General features: G+C 37.4%; 1 protein-coding gene across 1 annotated transcript in view; it reads right to left on the bottom strand.

Annotated features, from left to right (window-relative positions):
* Positions 1–20843, bottom strand: part of CEP162 (centrosomal protein 162) — a 122722-nt gene that overhangs the window by 59462 nt on the left and 42417 nt on the right. Inside the window, exons 7-12 of the mRNA XM_036768893.1 lie at positions 20309–20430; positions 15801–15834; positions 15226–15342; positions 3699–3875; positions 2756–2837; positions 693–981 (exon numbers count right to left, since the gene is read on the bottom strand). Of these exons, the coding sequence (XP_036624788.1) occupies positions 693–981; positions 2756–2837; positions 3699–3875; positions 15226–15342; positions 15801–15834; positions 20309–20430 (821 nt within the window). The remainder of the gene's footprint in view (positions 1–692; positions 982–2755; positions 2838–3698; positions 3876–15225; positions 15343–15800; positions 15835–20308; positions 20431–20843) is intronic.

Below are 20843 nucleotides of genomic sequence, written 5' to 3'. Positions count from 1 at the left end.
ATGCCCTTTTCATATATTTCTGCAAACCTTAAGCCACAACGGGAACATAATTTCTCATATTTTCTAAAATCTAAATGGGTGTCCACAGCAGAAAAGATGTAAAATATGAGCAAAGATAGGGTTTTGGTTTTACAAATATAGATTAAGAATGACTATTAAATCTAATTTTGTTTACTAGTCAAATTCTATGTCCAATTTTCTCAAGTAAGAAGTACATTTTTGGCACATAGTAAGCAGTGGTATAGTCATACCCATACTACTGATTAGAAGATTCTGCTAAAATAAGGGACCAATTTTTGAACTCAACAAGCTTATTTTCTAATAAATTCATTATTTGTTACAGGGTAAAGATTGGTGGTTCTTTACATCTTTCAATCAAGTGTTATCAGCTATTTATATAGGCTCAGAGGATTTCAGAACTAGAAAGGATCTCAGATTCTATGTAAGCCAAATTATTCATTTAACAGATGAGGCAACTAGGTTAAAACTAGAGGTGTTACATGACTTGTCTAATATCACACAGATCACACAAGTAAACAGCAGCACATCTGGGACACAAATCCAGTCTTTCTGTTTCCACAATCAATGTTCTTTCCAGGACATGTATTGCAATTAGTTAAGCTAACATGTCTTACTTGTAACGTCTATAATTTATCTGATTAAACATTTTAGTGATCTGAAATAATACTTACTTGATTAATTTTACTGTCAGGAAGTGAGGGTGAGGAATCTTGGGATAGTTTTTTCCTTAAAAGATCAAGCTGCATTTTATCTAGATGTTCTTCGGTAGGAGTCACTCTTGGCAAACTACTTTCACTAATTTTGTTTCCAGTCTTTTGCAAAAAAATATTCTTCTCATTCTTTTCAACAAACTGATCCAGACGGTGCTGCTCCTTTTCCTGAGACATTACAAGAGGTTGTTTCTTAAGAGATGGAGGAGTAACAAATTCAGTTGTCTTAGTATCAATCGGTTTTTTTGTGCTATAAAAAGATGCAAAGAATGTAGAAAATGTTATTTTTCATTGACCCTTCCAAGATTTGTTAAATCAAGACTTTTAACTTTGGTACTTCTAAATATTTCTTTTTAATGTAGGCACTTAGTAGCAGCATGTACTTGTTTTTATTCATTCACTCTTTTTATTCTTTCATTCAACAAACATCTTTTAGCGCATGAGCTCCATACTAGGCATTACAGTATAAATATTTTTACTTGGATGTATCTTCAATAACGATCAAAGCTAACAATGTTATTCCGTCTCCTTCAAAATTAACACAAGATTCATGTAGATAATTTTATCAAATAGAATAATTATGATTTTAAAAATTTTCATTTAATATTACTCTCTCCTTGTTCACTGCCTGCCTGTTCACTCCTTCTTAATCTCCTTCATATCGGTCTCTAACTGAATATTCCACAATGTCCTGTCCTGGGCCCTCTTCTCTCTCCCATGGGTTTAACTATCATCTCTAAGCAGATGACTCCCACATGTACATATACAATCCCAGTCTCTCCCCTAAGCTTCATTCTGTATCACTAATTGCTGACTAGACACTTCAAGCTGGATGTCATAGAGATAACAAGCTCAATGCGTCTAAAACTGAATTCTCTCTTTCCCATTAATACTTTCCCTCTTCAAAACTTCTCTATTTCTGTTAAAGGTACCACCATCCTTCCAATCTGTGACTCAATCTCAACATCATGCTTGACCCCTCCCCCACATAATTAGTTAGGCACCACATCTTGGCCTTCTTGCCCTTACAACATCTCTCACATTTGGCCCCTTGTTTCCACTCAACACAACTCTTACTTTAGTTTAGCCCTTCGTGACCTTTTGCCTACATTATTGCAACTTCTCATCGGTCTTCATGTCTCAAGTCACTCACCACTCTAATCCGTTCTATACTATGCTGCCAAAGTAACTTTAAGTGTAGAACTCCCTTACTTAACCAACTTCAGTGGCTTCCTATTACCTCTAGAATAGAATGTTAAGTTCCACTGTTTATCTTTTAAAGCCCCATATAACCTACTTTTCTAGCCTCATTGGACAATACCCCATCCCCTTACACAATGAAACTCAGCTAAAATGGCCTTCTCTTTGTTCTTCACTCATAACACTCTATATTTTACATCTCTGCCTTTGCACTGGTCATTTCCCCATGCACGGAATGTACTCCCTTTGCATCTGGCCCTCAAACAGTCCCTCTCTTCAATTAAAATGCAATCAAGGAACCATTTGGGGCATGCAGCCTTCACTGATCTCCTCAACTGCTAGGACCCTCCCTCCCAAACTATCTTGTATTTGACTACTTTGTGTATTTATGTTTGTATTTCTTAACTCTATGCTATATATTTTTATATTTGTGTGTATTTTTATTAATGCTATGCTACATATATTTTTAGATGCACTTGTTGTCTCCTCCATTAGAATGCAAACTCCTTACGAATAGGAATTGTTTTTTTCTTTGTCCTTGTTTCCTGTGTGCTTAGCCTAGTGCAGGGCATGTGGTAGAAATTTAATAAACATTTGCTGGCTGATGATCAAAATTACAGCAGTTACAAAAATTTAAATTTATCACAGTATGTACTAGCATTCTACTCTAAAAAACTTACTATAGTTCTGAACTGTAATTATTTCTGTATTTCAGAAAGCTTTAACCCAATATGACTAGAAATATTTTGGGGTCAGGGTAAATTGCTTTAAAATTGTCCATGGCCTCTATTTAAAAAATACAATATATACAAAGAAACAGCTACCTGACAGGCTGTCCACCAAAATAGTTGCCAAGCAATGAATCCATTCTAATAGGCTTCATCAACTCCTCTACAGTATGCAGGTCTAGGAGAATAAAAAAACTATTTGAACTGCTAAAAATAAAAATCAGTTCTAAGAGACAATTAGACTCAAAATTACACTTTCTTCAAATGGTTTGTCAGCATAATATAAACAATATCCTTCAACTACAGAGAGGGCTGTCTTTCTACACCATAAACAGGGCTTCTTTTGACTGTAAACGAAAGCCAATTCTGTCTACTGATCTAAATATATACTGACCATCTCTAAGTGTTGCTGTTTAGTCCTTTTTCAAACATGTCTGACCCTCTGTGACTCCCATTTGGGGTTTTCTTGGCAGAGATACTGGAGTGGTTTTTCATTTATTTCTCCAGCTCATTATGAGGAACTGAGGTAAAACAGGGTTAAGTGACTTGCCAGGCTCACACAGGAAGTAGTAAGTGTCTGGGGCCAGATTTGATCTCAGAAAGATGAGTCTTCCTGACTCCAGGACCAGCGCACTATCCACTATGCCACCTAGCTGCTATCACAGGTTAAGAGTATGTAAAAGATGTGATTTCATTGAATCAGTAAAATGGTTTAAACATTTAAATTTTCTTATTGTTCAAGATGTTATTTTGGGAAACTGAAATTTTAACCTATTGATGGTTGTAACTTCAGCTACGCCCATGGTGTCTAGTACAGACTTTAAGTTAATCATTTAAAGATGAGGACAGACACAATAAAAGACACGTGTTACTATTAATACAGTAAATTACATGTAAATTACATTAAACAGCATCCAAAAGTACCCTATAACAACAAGGGGCTCTCGCTGCTCAAAGCTGTATCCTATATCCTAGGAGCACAAGTAAGAGTGCTTCTATTGGTGGCAATGACCATGTCACACTGTCATTAGCATTTTACCAGATTCAGGAGTAGAGATGTTTTTTGAGCACTCATCCGTTTCCTGAGGAACGTCCTGCACTAAGCTCTTGCTGCTCTCAATTCTGGGTTCATCTGTGTCTCCCAGGGACTGATCAATATGATGATAGGCCTGATGCAGCGCTTCCAGGTCACTGTTGCTTTGTCCATAAGATATACCTGGTGTAAATGTAATTTTGAAGTAATTTCACTGGAAATTTATTATAAACAGAACATCATTACCCGTTATCTGTTGGGAGTTCAATAAAGACATGGCATTAAGTTTGGTACAGGTCTACTTCAAGGGGGTAGGTGATGACTTTATGGAGTTTCTGAATGTTACGTTCAATTCAAGAAGAATTTATTAAATCTAAAATGTGCTAATAAAAATCCAAAATAAATCACGGTATATGAGAGCATCTACTCTTAAAATTTTCTAGGCACTAGTGATACAAACGTAAAAATGAAAACAGTCTGTCTCATAAGGAGCTTATAGTCAATTGGAGGGGAGGGGACCAACATAAGCAGGGATATGTAAATACAAAATATATACAAAATAAATACAAAGTAATTGGCAGGGGGAAGCTAATAGGTGGGATGTCAGTTAGTCAAGTCCACAAGAATTTATTAAGGGTTAATTATGTACCAGGTGCTGGGATAAATACTATGGATACTGCTGTTCTGTTGTTTTAGTAGTGTCTCACTCTTTGTGACCCATTTGGGGTTTTCTTGACAGAAATACTGGAGTGGCTTTTCACTTCTTTCTCCAGCTCATTTTATAGATGAGGAAATTGAGGGAAAACAGGGTTATGTGACTTGCCCAGGATCACACAGGAAGTAGTAAGTGTCTGAGGCCACATTTGAACTCAGGATAATGAGTCTTCCTGACTTCAGGCCCAGTGTTCTACCCACTGTGTCACCTAGCTGCCCTCAAAGCCTACAGCACCCAGCATTCCCAGGTGGTCTTCCAGCACTAACCAAGCCCAACCCTGCTTAGATTCCAGAGATCAGAGGAGACTGGGTATGTTCAAGGTGGTGTAGCTGTCAACAATGGGGATACAAAGAAAGCCAAAAATGTATTTCCTGTGCTCAAACTTTAATTGCCCCTATAGCTCACATTGTAATGGGGGGGAAGAAAACATGCAAAAAATATAGCTATAAGATACATACAGAGTAGATGGAAGATAATCTCAGAGAGGGAGGTATTAGTAGGAAGGGGTAGGTGGGGAGAGGAGGGAAAGTCCTACAGAAGGTAGGATCTGAGATGAGTCTTGAAGGAAACCAGGGAAGTTGGGTGTTAAGAGTTGGGAGAGAACATTCTAAGCATAGGGAACTGCAGAGGATAGGCAAGGGTGACAGGACCCTTGGGGAGATCTTCTGTGAGGAACAAGGCCACTGGAACTGAACTGTAGGGTACACAAAGGAGGGTAAAAAGTAAAAAGACTGGAAAGGTAAGAAGAGGTCAGGTTATCAACAATTTTAAAAGCCAAACAGAAGATTTTCTATTTGATCCTTAAGGGGAATAGAGAGCCACTGGAATTTATGAAATAGGGAGGTGATATATGTGGTCAGACCCACATTTCAGGAAGATCAATCTGATAGTTAAGTAGAGAATGGATTAGAGGGGAGAGAGACTTGAGGCAGGGAGACCAACCAGAAGGCTATGCCAATAGTCCAGATGTGAGGTGAGGAAGAACGCCTATATCAGATTGACAGCTGTGTAAGTAAAGAGAACAGAACATATAAAGAGATGCTGTAAATAAATAAATGACAAGACTTGGCAACAGAATGGATATGTGAAATGAGTGTTACAATGGAATTGAGTACGACACCAAGGTTTCAAGCCTGATGACTGGGACGATGGCAGTGCCTTTAAAAATAACAAGAGAAATATGGAAGAAGAGAGGGTTTGGAAGGAAAGATAATGAGTTCTATTTTGGACAGATTTTGTTTGAGATGTCTACAGGGTATCTAGTTCAAGATGTCCAATAGGAAGATGGTAATGTAAGACTGGAGCTCAGGAGAGTTTAGGACTGCATGTGTGTGTGTGTATGTGTGTGCGTGCGTGCGTGTGTGTGTGTGTGTTTGTGTGTATACTTTATATATATATATATACACACACACACACACACACACACACACGTATATATATATATATATATATATATAAAGAATTATATGCATAGAAATGGTAGTTAAATCAATGGAAGCTGAAAAGATGACCAAGAAAAATAGTATAAAGGGAAAAGAGGGCCCTGAACAGAACCTTGGAAGATACCCATGGTTTGTCGATAAGACCTGTAGCAAAAAGAAGTGAGGAGGAAGAAAACCAGAAGAAAGTAGTCATGAAAACCTAGAGGAGAGACTTTCTAGGATAGATGGTAAGAACAAAGGCTGAGAATACATCATTATAAATGGCAATTAAGAGGTTACTGTTAATTTTGAAGACAGTTTCAGTTGAGCACTGGAATCAGAATCCAAGAAAGACTTCATGCAAGAAGGTAGCAGGTGATGTGAGCTTTGATTAGAGCCAGAAATTCCAAGAAGTAGAAGAGAGGAAGGAGAATGATCTAGGCCTATGCAAAGGAAAAGGGGCAGGAAATGAAATGCTATTTTTGGAAAATAAGGTGGGTATATGTATATTTAATTTTACTTACAAACTTCTCAATTTAACTGTATCATAAACACTACTCTTGAGCTTATCAGCTACAATAAAGGTCATTCTTCCTTCCCAAATAAAAGAGATAGTTTTTCCTAGTGATACATGGGAAGATGTAAGGCAAAAGGGCTAAAAGAAATGTGTATGTGGGAAAGACTGCCTGAAGTGGAATAAGTATAAGTAGTAAAAGACAGAGAGTAGAAGAAATAAAACAAATATAAGCTTCCAGAGTAAAGGAAGAAAATAGGCACCAAAGAAGAAATCTGGGATCACACAGGTCCCCATGATTACCAACAAATGGCACTGTTGGCCTTTGACAGCCTAGTTGCTGTCCAGAGAAGTCTTGAGAAGAAACTATCCTAAGTCAGAGATTTGTAATTTATGTAATACTTATCACAGGGATATTAAGATCAAAGAGTTAGAGCCAGATGGGACCTTGGGTTCATCTAGGCCAACTACCTTATTTTATGGATGAAGAAACTGAAGCCCAGAAAGATTAAGTCACTTGCTTAAAGTCACACAGATAAGTCAGTGGCAGGCGTGATTCAAACTCAGTTCCTATGACTCCATGTTCAGTGCTCATGGTTTCATATTAAATTTAAAATAGGTATTTCAAACGGACTTCTCTGTCTCTTAATATAAATGTTAACTCTTAGGAGCAAGCTCCCATGGTAGAGGACATTTTTATTTATATGATATAGGTTCAAATCCTGGACTAGTGACCTACAGTGTGATCTTGGGAAACATCACCTCCCTGCGCCTCAGTTTCCTCTGCCCCTCGGATATCTGTAAAGAGGGAATTACATTAGATGGCACTCTAAGGTTCTTCCAATCTATGACTTTCTCACCTTAGGAATGTAGCCCATCTTTAGATAGCCAATATATACTGCCGGTAAACATACTAACCTCTCTATAGCAAGTACAGAGAGAACAAGTAAATGTATTGGCATGACCTTTATATGACAGAATGTGGGTAGTAGTATTAATGATATTAGAAATGATAACAACAAAATAACAGTAATAACAGCTGACATTTACAGTGTTTTAAGATTCATAAAACATTCACTTTAAGTATATTAACTCACTCAATTCTCAAAATAATCTCATGAGGTAATACCTGCTTTTTACAGAGAAAGTACTGAAAGTCGGAGGTGAAGTGATTTGTCCAAAACCATACCAGTAGAAATTTCTGGAATCAAGAGTTGAACCTGGGTCTCTCCTGCCTCCAGATACAGCACCCTTTCCACCATAACATGCTGCCTCACATATCCTGCAAACACTGGCCAAACCCTTATGCAGAGGCCTGAGTCAATGTGATCTTATTGTGAAAAGAACTAAAAGTCAGCAATTAGTTTTTGCAGTCACACATAATCTGAGGCAAAAGGCAACAGGTCTAAATTTCAAAGATGGTACTATTCTAGCTCAAGCACCACCATCTACCCTAAGGCCTTTTCTGAACCCTGCAGCTCTTCTTTATTGAAATAATTTTGTATTAATTTATATATACTTGATATTTACTTAGATGTATACATGTAGAAGCAAGACTACTTTTTCTTTTTATTGCCGGGGCCACACCTATAGTAAGTACTTAATAAATGCTTGTTGATGAGAGCTGATGGAATATGTAGCATTTTTGGACATGGATAATATGGAAATATTTCTTTTCTTCAGGGACAGAAGAGGAGGGAGGGGGACAAAAAATGCTTGATAATTGAAAAAAAAACATTAAAAATAAATATTTGGTGAATTGAATTGAATCTAGCCAAGCTGTTATATCAGATAAAAAAAAATATGCTGAGGCCATGTGTATAAAGGTAAATATCACCCAGTCTCTCTTACTCCCTTTCCCTCTGGGGAGTATTTTATTTTATCTTTCAACAGTTTGCCTTTTCTCTCAAGAGGGAACTGAGGAAGTTGATGGAGTGCTGCAACTTTCTTGCTTATTATATGTTAGAGTTATCATAGTTATTCATGTATGTGTCATATTCCTCTACTAGAGTGTGAGTTCTGTGAGAGCAGGAACCATATCTTACTTAATCATTTAGTCCACAGCACAGTACTCTGAAAACAGAAGCCATCTGATATAATTTAGTCGAGGTTGAAGTTAATGAAATCCTCATTTGTCACTAAGGGAAGATCAAGCAGCCAAATAATGGACTTAAAACATTAATTTCAGAAAAAGTATCTGTGTAGCCAGGTGTGAAAGCAGAAGCCTCCTTTATGCACCATCCAGCTCTCTGATGATAGTCTTTGTTTTGTTTTGTTTCTCAGTTTATATCTTTTAAGGAATATTTTATGATTAAGACATATAAGCATGGGAGACACCTTGTCGGAAAAATGAAATCTTTGAAGGCAGTGCTTTGCTTTATCAAATTTAATTATTTTTCTATAGTTTACAAATAAGCACAGTGCGAAGAGAAAGCGAATTCTTGCCATGAGGGACAGACAAATTGTATAGAAGCATGGCAACTAGAGATGGAATGTTGGATGGCATGTAAGATACAGCAAGTAAGCTAAACAGTAAGTTAGACAGATTGTGAAGGTTTTTAAAATGCCAAATAGAGCACTCTGTGTTTGACCCTAAAAGTGATAAGGAGCCATTGAGGCAAAGAAGGGAAAAAGTAAGATTTGTGCTTTAAGAATATCACTTTGTGATATTTATGTAGAATAGGGGCTATAATAAGGTATAAACTATAATGATATAACCTGATGTAGATCTATTCCCCTTTCATAATCTGATGACTCATTCCCTTCTTATAACCCCATCAAGGAAGAAGAAAACAAGGCAAAAACAGTAAGGAGCAAGGAAAACTGGCCTGTGGTTACAGATGAGACTGGTATATTATATGACTGGTATAGTAGCTTTGAAAATAGTTTCTTTTAAGAGGAGTTCCAGAAATGTTTTGAGCAAGGTGATTAATTAATACTCATCAGGGCAATTAAATTCTGCCATGTTTGTGAATGAAAAATCTCAATACTATATGGTGACCTCTCTTAATGCTTAAAGTAACTAACAAATATAAACATCAAATATAAAAATTACTGAAATCTTCTATCCTAAAGCAGCATTCAAGTGGTTCTATAGACAGAAAAAAAGTCTGATAATATAGGTTCAGGATCAAACTTGACTCAAATATGTACCTCTGGGTTTGTAGATTCAAATATTGGCTCTGAGGCTTTCTGACACCATCAAACAACCATGTAGTGGTAAAGAGTCTATTAATAGGACCAAAGGGGCTTCACAAAAAATGAGTCAGGCAACACTAAAAGCAGTAGTCTCTTTTATTGGGTGTTTTTTTAAAAGGAGTGATATAGACTACAGTACCTAGAGATACATGAAGAACCTGAAGGTGGGGAATACAAGATGAAGTCAGAGGGTAGCCCATTCAGTGCTCACACTCAATGAATATAACTAACCTTTAATGGGATAGCTAGATGCATCAATATACAACTATTTCACAGCTAAGGATAATCAACAGAACTGGGTCCCAGGCTTTTCAAGTTAAGAAACATGTATAGAGACCTAGAAACACAGGCTCTGAAATGTCAAATTTAACACAGTAATAACATAGTTCAGGAAGCAATGTTACTATTAGGGACAGATTCCATCACCCAAGTATTGCTGGGATAGTAGCACCAAAGTTATAACCTACTACTTAACTGACAGCAAGGTTGTGGAGGAGAGATGGAAAAGTTAGAAAAAAATACTACCTTTTAAGAGAATAGTTCTTTTCTCATCTTACATCCACCCCTGTATTCCTCCACTGTGTGTACAAAGAACCATAAAGAGGTATATGTTATTCACACTGCTTTCCAGAGGAAGGTACCTCCTCCAAGATACACTAGTATCTCAGGCTTGTCTTTCATTGTTGGGGACCTCAAGTCATCCCTCCCCTGCTGAGGTTCCCCTAGAGGTAAACATAACTATATTGGGTCTATTTGAACCAACATCTAGGGCCCATGGCTGACACTAAGGAGTTTAGCAGAAGAATTAGACTGAGTCAATGTTCAAAGCAATAGGCCCTTTTATTTGGCATGTTTAAGGGAAGGCCTTGTGGCCTAATTGGTCCCAAGGAAACAGAAGGTAGGTAAGTACACAACAAGTGAAGTATACAATACAAGGGCAGTTCAATGACCCCCTTACATTGGGGCTGCCAAGCACTTACGTAACCAAATTAGTATAGCCCACCAACTCTATCACCCTGGTGTAGAATCTCAAACCTCCTAAAAGAGAGACTGGGAAGAGTTATACAACTAGTGAAAGTTATACAACCAGAGGTGTCATTAGGGAGTTTCAGGCATGATGGTCTTCAGCAGACGGTAAGTAGAGGAAGTCAACAGTGGATTCCTGCATCTGTGCTTCATAGTCTCTAAGAGACTTCAGAGATCATGGAAGCTTCAGGATCAGAACAGCTTTGTTATAGTGCAGGGAGCGGAGGGGATTCTGTTCAAGCAGACCTCTGAGGTCGCAAGTACAGAAATTGAAATCAGCTAAGAATCTGGAAGTTCCTAGCCATCAATGTTCCAAGTACAGAAGTTTCCAGGTATAGGGGTTCCAGAGAAGGAAAGAGGGCAGAAAGGAAAGAGTATAAATAAGGAATAGGCAGCCTGATGTGAAGAGAAAGAGTAAGCCAGAAAAAATGGATGTTTTTCTAGACTATAATAGAGACTGAAGAATGAAAAATTCCCTGCAAATGAAATTGGGCTCATGTGTTTTAAAGGTAAGCATGACTTATATGACATTAGATGGCCAGGAGCAGCTTCTGGTCCTAATGATATAAGCAGATCAAGAAACATAAAAACCAAAGAACAACTCTAATGTCCTTGCTTTGCAACATGGAAAATTTAAAATGGGAAAAAGAAGACAGTTGAAGAGGCATTACAGAATAGTGGACCGAATACTGGCCTTTGACCCAGGATGACCTGAGCTCATGTCTAACCTCTGACCAAGACTAGCTATATGACCTTGGGTTCCCTCTCTGTACCCCAGGAAATTCTCCAAGATTCTGAGTTACAAATGTGCATTAGAACAGGGAGCCACCTTACTGAGAGTGCCCCATACAAATGAAATCACAGGTATGGGCAACAAAAAAGGGAAGAAGGGGCAGCAAAACAGATATGCCTGGATCATTTTTTTCAAGATACCTTCAAAGTAGAGATGCCTGTCAAAATCTAAATCTTACGAATTCTAGGACCATAATGACAGTCATAAGTTAAAGGAAAAACAAGGTAAGAATTGTGAACATATGAACTTTGTATATAGCAGGCCATGTTTGTTTGGCTTTTGTTGGAGGGAGCAGGGGAGAACATACGCTTTAATTATTATAGGGAACTCCCAATGTGAAAGCCTCTCCACTGACACAGTTCAGTAACTCATACGTAACTTCAATCTTAGAGAGTTGCGTGGGAAACTCAGCGGTTAAGTAACTTGACCAAGGTAATATGGTCAGAATGCATCAGAGACAGTGCCTGAATCCAAGCAGACAGGACTCCAAGACTGGCTGTCTCTCAGGGAAGTAATGAAATTGTGTCACACTAAATATGATTTAAGGTGAAAAGTTATTGTGTTGCCTTGTTTGATTCATTAGGTTTAGAAAACTTTATCCTACACAGTGTATAGGTACATGCTTTATGGCTGATTGAGTATGTGGCTATTTTTATTTTTAAAAGGAATATAACGGGTATCACATTACTTGCTTTCTGAAGGGGTGGGGGAGTGGCTGAAGAGAGGGAGAAAATTTATAAGTCATACAAATTTTTTTAAATGAAGGCTTGGCATAAAATAAATGAAAAATAAAAAGAGAATAATACTTTTCTTCAAAGCCATAATACTCTTTTACTCTACTATGACATGGTTACCATGGGAAAATCAGATTAGCAGCCTTCATTTTGATTTATATCACTGTTTTCAGAAAGTGAATTTGCTATGAGTGGGAGGTCTAGGAGTATACATTTTTCCCCTATAATTTTCACATTCTCAATAAAATTGTAAATGCAAAATGTAAACAGGAAAAATATTCTATTAAAACATCACAGACCTTCTGAATTTAAGATTTTTAAAAATTTCCATTTTTAATCTTGTCATTTCCTTCTTTATGGAGAAATAAAAACTACTCTGTATTTAGTTGAACTTATTAATCTGTTTGCTACTACCTTAACTGGTTGCTGAAATAACATAAAAGAGCCAAATTATAAGAAGAATCTAATGAAATTACGCTCTCGAATTTTATGCCAAAAGTTTTAAAGTCTAAGGCCAATTCAATTCAATTCAACATTTACTAAGCGTCTATTAAGTAACAGCGCCATTACTGAGGGGAGGGAAACAAAAATGAAGAATACAATCCCAGGCTCCTCAAGGGACTTATAAATCCTCATGAAGCTTGAAAGCACAGATAGGTAAATCCAACATAATACAGGAGAGAGAGAATGGCAACAACGTTCAACGTAACTGAGCGCTACTGGAAGATGAGGATTTTGGGGGGTGTTGGAGATGGCGGGAGAGTGGTGGTGGAGGTGGAGGTGGTGGTGGTGGTGAGTAGGACAACGTTCCAGGCATGTGTAAAGGCGGAGGTCAGAGATCAAATGCTGAGTCTGGTGCACAGAAAGGTCAGTTTGGCTGGAATATAAAATCTGTGAAAGGTAGTAATGTGAAAAACTCTAGAAATAGGTGCAAGCTAGATTGCCATAGATAAAAACTCCAAGAGTTTACCCTGGAGGCAAGAGGGAAGTACGGAAGGATTCTGAGCAGAGGAATTACATGGTGTGTAACAGATCTGTGCCTCAGAAAGATTATTTTGGCAGCTGTGGCAGATAGATCGGAAAGGGGAGAAAATGGAATTAAGAAAACTAATCAAGAAGCTCTGGAAATAAGGTGACAGTCCAGAATGGTGGCTGTATTAGTGAGAAGGGGACATGTGAAACACATGACAGAATCAGCAACTACTGGGTGAATATGGGAGGTTAGGGAAAAGAACAGTCAAGAATGATGTCAAGGTTATATTTTTAATGACCAGAAGGACTGTGTACCCTCAACAGAAACAGGCAAGTTTGGAGGAGGGATAGTTTGCCCTAGATCACATAGCTAGTAATTATGTCAAGTGTCTGAAGCTGGATTTGAACTCAGGTCCTCCTGATTTCAGGGCTAGTGCTCTACTCACTGCACCACCTAGCTGCCCCAAGGGATAGTTTTAAAGAGAAAGATAATGAGTTTGATTTGATTGAGATAATAACAGGACATCAAGGTGGAGCTGTCCAGCAATGTGGGTCCTGAGTTCATGAGAGAATAGAAGAAAACAAGAAAAAGGATGACACGAAGTGAAGAAAAAGGATGACACGAGGGAATCAACTCTTCTTTCTATAGTCAGCAGACTGCTATCTCCAAAGAAACTAATGATCTCTTAATTGCTAATCCAGTGGCTTTTTCTCAATCCTTACCCTTCTGGACACCTCTATAGCCTCTGGCTTCTCTTCCCTTCAGGGTTTCATTGTAGTGCTCTTTCCTGGTTCTCCTCCCACCTGCCTGGTCAAGCCTCTTCTGTCTTCTTCGCCAATCTTCACTGATATTACACTCTCTAGCCATGAGTATCCTTGAAGGCTCTGTCCCGGCTCCTCTTCTCTTTTTCCTCCATAGCATTTAACTTGGTGATCTCATCAGTTCCCACAGTTTCAATTATCATCTGTATACAGATGACACCCTAAATTCTCTTCTGATCTGCAGTCTCCTATTCCCCAACCATCTTTTAGATATCTTCTACTGGATATCCCATATGCATCTTAAAACTCAAAATGTTCAAAACTGAACTAATGATCTTTTCCCCAAACTCTCCCCTCTTCCCAACTTCTCTACTGCTGTTAAGGGTACTATCATCCTTCTTAATCACCCAGGCTCTCAATCTAGGCATCACCTTAAACTCTTCATTCTCTCATCTCCCATGTCCAATCAGTGGTCAAGTTCTGTTGTTTCTATCTCTTGTGTCTGCCCCTTTCTTTCATCTGAAACTACCATCACCCTGGTGAAGGCCCTTCATAACCTGTAGCACAGACTACTGAGAAAGCTTGCTGGTTGGTTTCCCTGCCTCAGGTCCCTTCCCACTCCAGTCCAGCCTCCATTCAGCTATCAAACTGATCTTCCCTATCTAATCCTATCTCCTCCCTACCCTACCCTGAATCTCTCTGCCCAATTTGGTAAACTCCAATGGTTCCCTATCACCTCCCAAAATCATTTGACTTTCAAAGCCTTTCTTAACCTAGCTATTTCCAAAATTGCCAGTATAGTGGCACTGATCTCCTTGTACTTCCTACAAACAAGGTATTTCATTTTCCAACTCTGGGCATTTCAACCAGTTGTCCATGCCTCCTCATCTCCAGACTCTATTCTTTTAGATCTGATCTATCTTCAGCAGGACCTGTCATATCTCCTAGGACAGGTCATTTAACTTTTCTGAACCCCAGTTTTCTCATCTAAAAAATTAGGATGTTCACTGAGGATTCTCTAGGGTGCTTTCAAGTTCAAAATCTGATGATCCTGTGGTATAAAGAAGGAATGTATCCTTCTATTTCTCTTCCCCAAAACATTAAACTAGTAGAAGAGCCAGGATATGCAAAGAAGAGAAAACAACCTCAAGTCAATGTCAAGAATTTTAATGACTCAAGCAATATCCATTATTACGCAAATTAGGATCACCTTGTCACAATTAAACCATAGATATGACTTAAGGGGTTGAAATCCTTAAATCTACAGATTTCTTACCATATCCTTAAAGTTAAACTTGTTATAGCAATATTTTTATAGAGATGAAGTTGCAATCACAAAATGACAATTTTTAGAAAGTTGCAGAGTTAGAGAGCAGACAGTTCAAAAAACATCTTTACCTGTCCCGGCCATTTCATTATCAGTGACTTCTGGCTGTGCTGGTAATTTGGTTGTTCTTTTATCTTGAGAATCCAGTTCCACTTCTGCAATTGAATCTAATGAATCCAGCAGCACGACTAAAAGAATATATGAGGGAAAAATGAAATAAAGAGGACAATTTGTGGTTCTCTAGAACCACATTTATTTATGATTTATATATGATTTATTCTCTAGAATAAGATTTGGGTCACATATTGTGCATATATCAAACAAAATGAAAATGCTCAAAGATAGGTAGAGAAGTAGATTAAATATACATATCATATGTAAGAAACTTGACATGATTACATGCATTTACATTTCAGGAATGAGGGGAAAATAATGATCCTCTCATCTTTCTATTAAGAAAATAATGAGAAATTATTTTAAAACTACATTATGATAGGTTTGAGTTAGCTATAAGGAATACATTATTGATAAGATGTGCAGAATCTCATTCCTTGTATTAGGATACTAGTTTTTCTAGGATGTTTTATTTGTAACTCTGCCAAATCTTGTTGCCCAATTACAATCTTAGAACATAAAAGCTGCTCACCATTGGCTAGCATGCCACCAGTTTTCTCTTCTTTCTAAGGTAAAAGAGAAAAAGTATAAATTAAAATTGAAAATTAAAAATGAAAATTAAAAACTATTATAAGATTACTAACACTCATGTCAAAACCTGAACAAATTGGAAAACCCTTTTTCTGTTTCTTAGAATGTGAATGAATTTGTACTTATTGTTATAGGAATGCTATGACAATTAAAAATAGTTTCTTTATCTATTTTCCTCTTCAATATAAACTAGACTAGTTAACTTATAACAGGCATGAACAGAGCCCAAGAAAGTGTCCAAGGAATAAAAACATCTAAAAATATAGTTACCCCCCTTTGAATATGTTTGTATTCTAGTTAGACTAGCAGGCTGTATACTAAAGAGACTGGACAATTATAAAGCTTGCATGAGGAATCACTGAAATTCAGATCTAGTCCCATACTCTCATTTTCAGATGAAAGTGAAGCACAACATAAAGAAGTCATTTGTCCACGGTCATTCAATAAGTTAGCAGAAGAGCTGGACTAGAACCCATTTCTCTTGGCTTGCAAATTAGGTGTTCTTTTTACTCTATCATACTGAAAAAAAAAAGGAAGAGGATGTTATATCATAGCCAAGAATTACAGAACACAGAGCAGAAAAGGATATTAGAAGTCATTTTATTCTAGTTTTCCACTGAGAGAGCCTCCCTACTCACAGCATAGCTGACAGATGACATTACCTTCAGTGAAAGGGCATTCCCTATCTTCTCGGGCAGAACATTCCACTCCAAGTCATAACGGAAAAGTTCTTCCTTTCTACCCTTCCTACTCAATGAAAATCTGATTTATCGAATAATACAGAACCAATCTGTTTCCCTCTTCTCCATGACTGCCCTTCAAATAACTGAAAACAACTATGATTTCTTCCTTTCATCTCCAGGAAAAGCAAATCATTTTTTTCCAAACATTTTTCACAGGATACAATTTGCAGTAATTTTACCACTGTGGTCACCTTGTTTTGCACCTTCCTCTGTTAGTTTCTCCTAAAACAATGTGACATGCAAAAGCTGAAGAGGATACTATACATGCAGAGGGACCAATCTAGAATATAGCAAAATTATTACCTTTTCCATTCCAAGTATTATAATAAATTGACAAGTACACAGCATTTTTTCACATTTGTAAAGAACTTTACATACATAATGATGATAATCAGGGTAGCCTCCCTGATCTGAACTGGGGACATTTATGGAACATGTATGAGTATGCTAAAAAGAATACGCCCAAACTCTGATTCTTGGATGGTCCCTATGAATGGCAATTAGCCACTGAGAAAGCAAGGGTGATTCATTTAATAAACTGTAAGAAGAGTAACTATATGCTCTATAGCTTTCTCTCCTCTTTACAATGGGTGGCCTGAGACTTATTATAGCCAATCAGGCTGACTACACCACTACCATCTCTCCACGGCCAAATACTAACATCTTTTGCACTGGATCATCTTTTGCTTCTAGTTTGCTCAGACTTTTTTTTAAAATTTAATTTTTATTTTCAGTTGCACATTTTCTCCCTTCAGCCTCTCCCACACCTATAAAGGAGGGAAGAAATATGATACCTGTCATGCACATGAGGTCATGAAAACATATTTCTGTATTAACCACATCTTCCAGGAAAAAAAAAGAAAGAAAAATAGAGGAAAACATATTCTTCAATCTGCACTCTGAGTCTAACAGTTCTCTCCCTGGAGGTGGATAGCATTTTCTATGATAAGTCCTTTGTCGTTGTGGTGAATCATTGTACTGATCAGAGTTACTAGGCCTTTCACAGTTGATGGTCTTTATAATACTGCTATCACCATGCAGATTGTTCTCATGGTTTTGCTCCCTTTACTTAGCATCAATTCATATAAGTCTTCCCAGGTTTTTCTGAACCTATCATTTCTTTTTTTTTAATTAAAAAAAATGTTGAGGAGGGAAGGCAGGGCAACTGGGGGTAAGTGACTTGCCCAAGGTCACACAGCTAGTAAGTATGTCAAATGTCTGAAGCTGGATTTGAACTCAGGTCCTCCTGACTCCAGGGCCGGTGCTCTACTCACTGCGCCATGTAGCTGCCCCTGAAACTATCATTTCTTACAGCACAATAGTATTCCATCACATTCATATACCATAACTTCTTCAGTCATTTCCCAATTGATGTTAGCTAGATTTTCTTTACTGACTCTTTCCCATTAGCCCATTTACTTCAAGGTTAGAGTCAAAGCCACTTGGGTAATATGTCTCCAGTCAAACTGAAGGTTATTTGAGCTTGAATGCAGGGAAAAAAAGCCTTCTGCCAGCCAGCAGGAAGGTCCCTGGCTCCCTCCTCTCCCTTAAGACAGAAAAACCTCTATGGGTGGGGCCTAAAAGTTAAGGCTATGTAGTTTGTCAACTTATCTTCCCTAAAAGCTTCAAGAAAATAGGAACATTAATGTACTGTTAACAAAGTTGTTAATTCGTAAAGGCATTCTGTAAAGCAATTTGGAACTATGAACAGAAAGTTACTAAACTGCATAGCTTCTGACCCAGAGATAACACTACCAGGCCTATATCCCAAAAGTTTTTTTAAAAGAGCAAAAGGAGCCATATGTACAAAAATATTTATATAGCAGTTCTTTTTGTTGTGGTGAAAAAACTAGAAACTAAGGGAGTTTCCATCAACTGGAGAATGACTGAACAAAGTATGGCATATGAATGTAAAGGAATATTACTGTACAAGATTCAGAGATGCATGGAAGTACTCATATGAACTGATACAGAATGAAATGAGCAGAACCAAAATAACTTATATAAGGACTAAACATTATAAAAACTAACTTAGAAAAACTTATGAACTCTGCTTAACACAATGACCTACCATCATTTTAGAGGATGAATAAATGGTACCTTACCTCCTGACAGAGAGGTGATGGTCTAAACATGCAGAATGAGATACACATTTTTCACCATGACCAATATGAGAATTTTTTTTTTGGAGGGGAGGAAAGATGGGTAATTGGGGTTAAGTGACTTGCCCAAGGTCACACAGCTAGTAAGTCTGTCAAGTGTCTGAGGCTGGATTTGAACTCAGGTCCTCCTGATACCAGGGCTGGTGCTCTACTCACTGCACCACCTAGCTGCCCCAATATGAGAAATTTTTTTTGCCTGACTATGCATATTTGTAACAAGAGTTTTCCTTTCCTTTTTTTTTTTTTAACAGAGGAGGGAGGAAGTGGGAGAGAAAATAAATGCTTGCTAAGTGGAAAAAAATTCTAATTATAAAACAAAAACTATCTTCCTTAAGCAGAGGCCTTATTCTTATCTATGTGGGAAACTCCACACACAAAAAATACTTTTTGTTACTTTTCGCTTTTTTCGCAAATCTCTCCTGAGGATTATCACTGCCTCTGAACATTTATATTCTGTACGTGGAAGGTACCATCTAGAATAACTTACATTTATAGAGTATTTTAACATTTTAAAGTGCTTTTCCTACATAACTTAATTTGATGCCCATAACTGATAAGCACAAGAATTATCCCTACAGAGAAGGAAACAAACTGGGAGGTGGGGGGCAGGGGTGGACAGCTCAATTCAAAATGGGGACAACAACAAGATTATTTGTACTACTTGTTTATAGAACCATTATTGTTGGTAACATACTTTTTAATCCTTAAAATGCAATATATAAATTCAATCTATTATTACAATAATATTTGTTGCCCAAATCACAATTTGGAACATAAATATCAGGTAACAGTTTAATAATCATTGCTTTACCTTATCAGCTACTGAGGAGAGCTGGGGCTTGATGAGAGAGGTGGGGTAGGAGATGTGGCATCAGGGCCCTCCCCAGGGTAATGAAAAGAATTTAATCCATTGCTTTTGCCAAGCATATTCCAATACGCCCTTTTCCTTACCACCATAAATACCTGGGGCTGGGATGAGGGAGGTTGGGAGGAATTTGTTTTTGTGCTCTCAAAGGCCTGGCTGGCTTTGCAAAAAAAAAAAATAATAATAATAATAGTAATGTGCTTCATAGTAGATTTGCAATATAAATTTTATTTATATTTCTTTTTTTTAAAAGAAATTCACCTTTATTTTCAGCTCCAAATTCTCTACTTCCTTCCTTCTCTCCCTCCCCTCCTCTAACACGTTCAATTACAGAAACTTAACTTTAGAATCTGAAGAGGTATTGGACAGGGTATGGGTCTAGAGTCTGGAAGACCTGGGTTCAAGCCTACCTTTGACAGTTATTAACAGTGTAAACTTGCTTAGGAACTATCTACTCAGTCACCAAAAGTTAAATCTGCCTTCTGGGGAGTTTCCATCAAGGAAGTTCCTTACACTGATGAAATCAGATTCTTAGTAATAACTTCATTCTAAATTTCTGAAGATGTTTTCTGGACATTAAAAAACTGAACTGACCTGGGGAGCCAAGCATATGAATATTTCAACATTCTAAAACTGAAAGGCAAGATTCCAAGCTATTAAATACTCAATAGAGGCATACTTTGGCTGGAGCATTTATCTCTTCTGAAGATTTGGGATTTTGCATGTTTTGATTTTCTTCCTTTTCAGTAGGCGACAATACATCAACATCTCCCTCATCTTCAAAATCATCACTGTAATTTTCTGAAGGAAAATGAAAAAGACACATATAAGGATAATACTTGAAAAATTTTAAATTCCAGAAAAATGTTATGTGGGTTTCCAAATAAAATGAAGCACAATTAATCATGACTTTTTCCAAAGGCAACATGAAAGTACTTTAGATTCAATTTGTCCTAATGAGAATGCCTCAACTCTCACAAATATTTTTAATATTTTCGGATTAAAAAAAATTCAATAGGTTTCATTTTTAAATCTTTTATCATCTAAAATTCATTTTTTCTTCCCAAATTCTCACCTCTTCCTAACTTCCTTACTTCTGGTTAGGATACCACCATCCTCTTTCAGTAACCTAGGTTCACAAATTCAGTCACAGCCTTTTCCCTTCTCCTCATCCCTCCTATCCAGTTAGTTATCAAGTTTTGTCCACTGTACCT

The sequence above is a fragment of the Trichosurus vulpecula genome, chromosome 7 (genome assembly GCF_011100635.1).
Source record: "Trichosurus vulpecula isolate mTriVul1 chromosome 7, mTriVul1.pri, whole genome shotgun sequence".
Taxonomy (NCBI): Eukaryota; Metazoa; Chordata; class Mammalia; order Diprotodontia; family Phalangeridae; genus Trichosurus; species Trichosurus vulpecula.
Note: the sequence above shows the minus strand (reverse complement) of the source record. Positions and strands in the feature narration are given on the sequence as shown.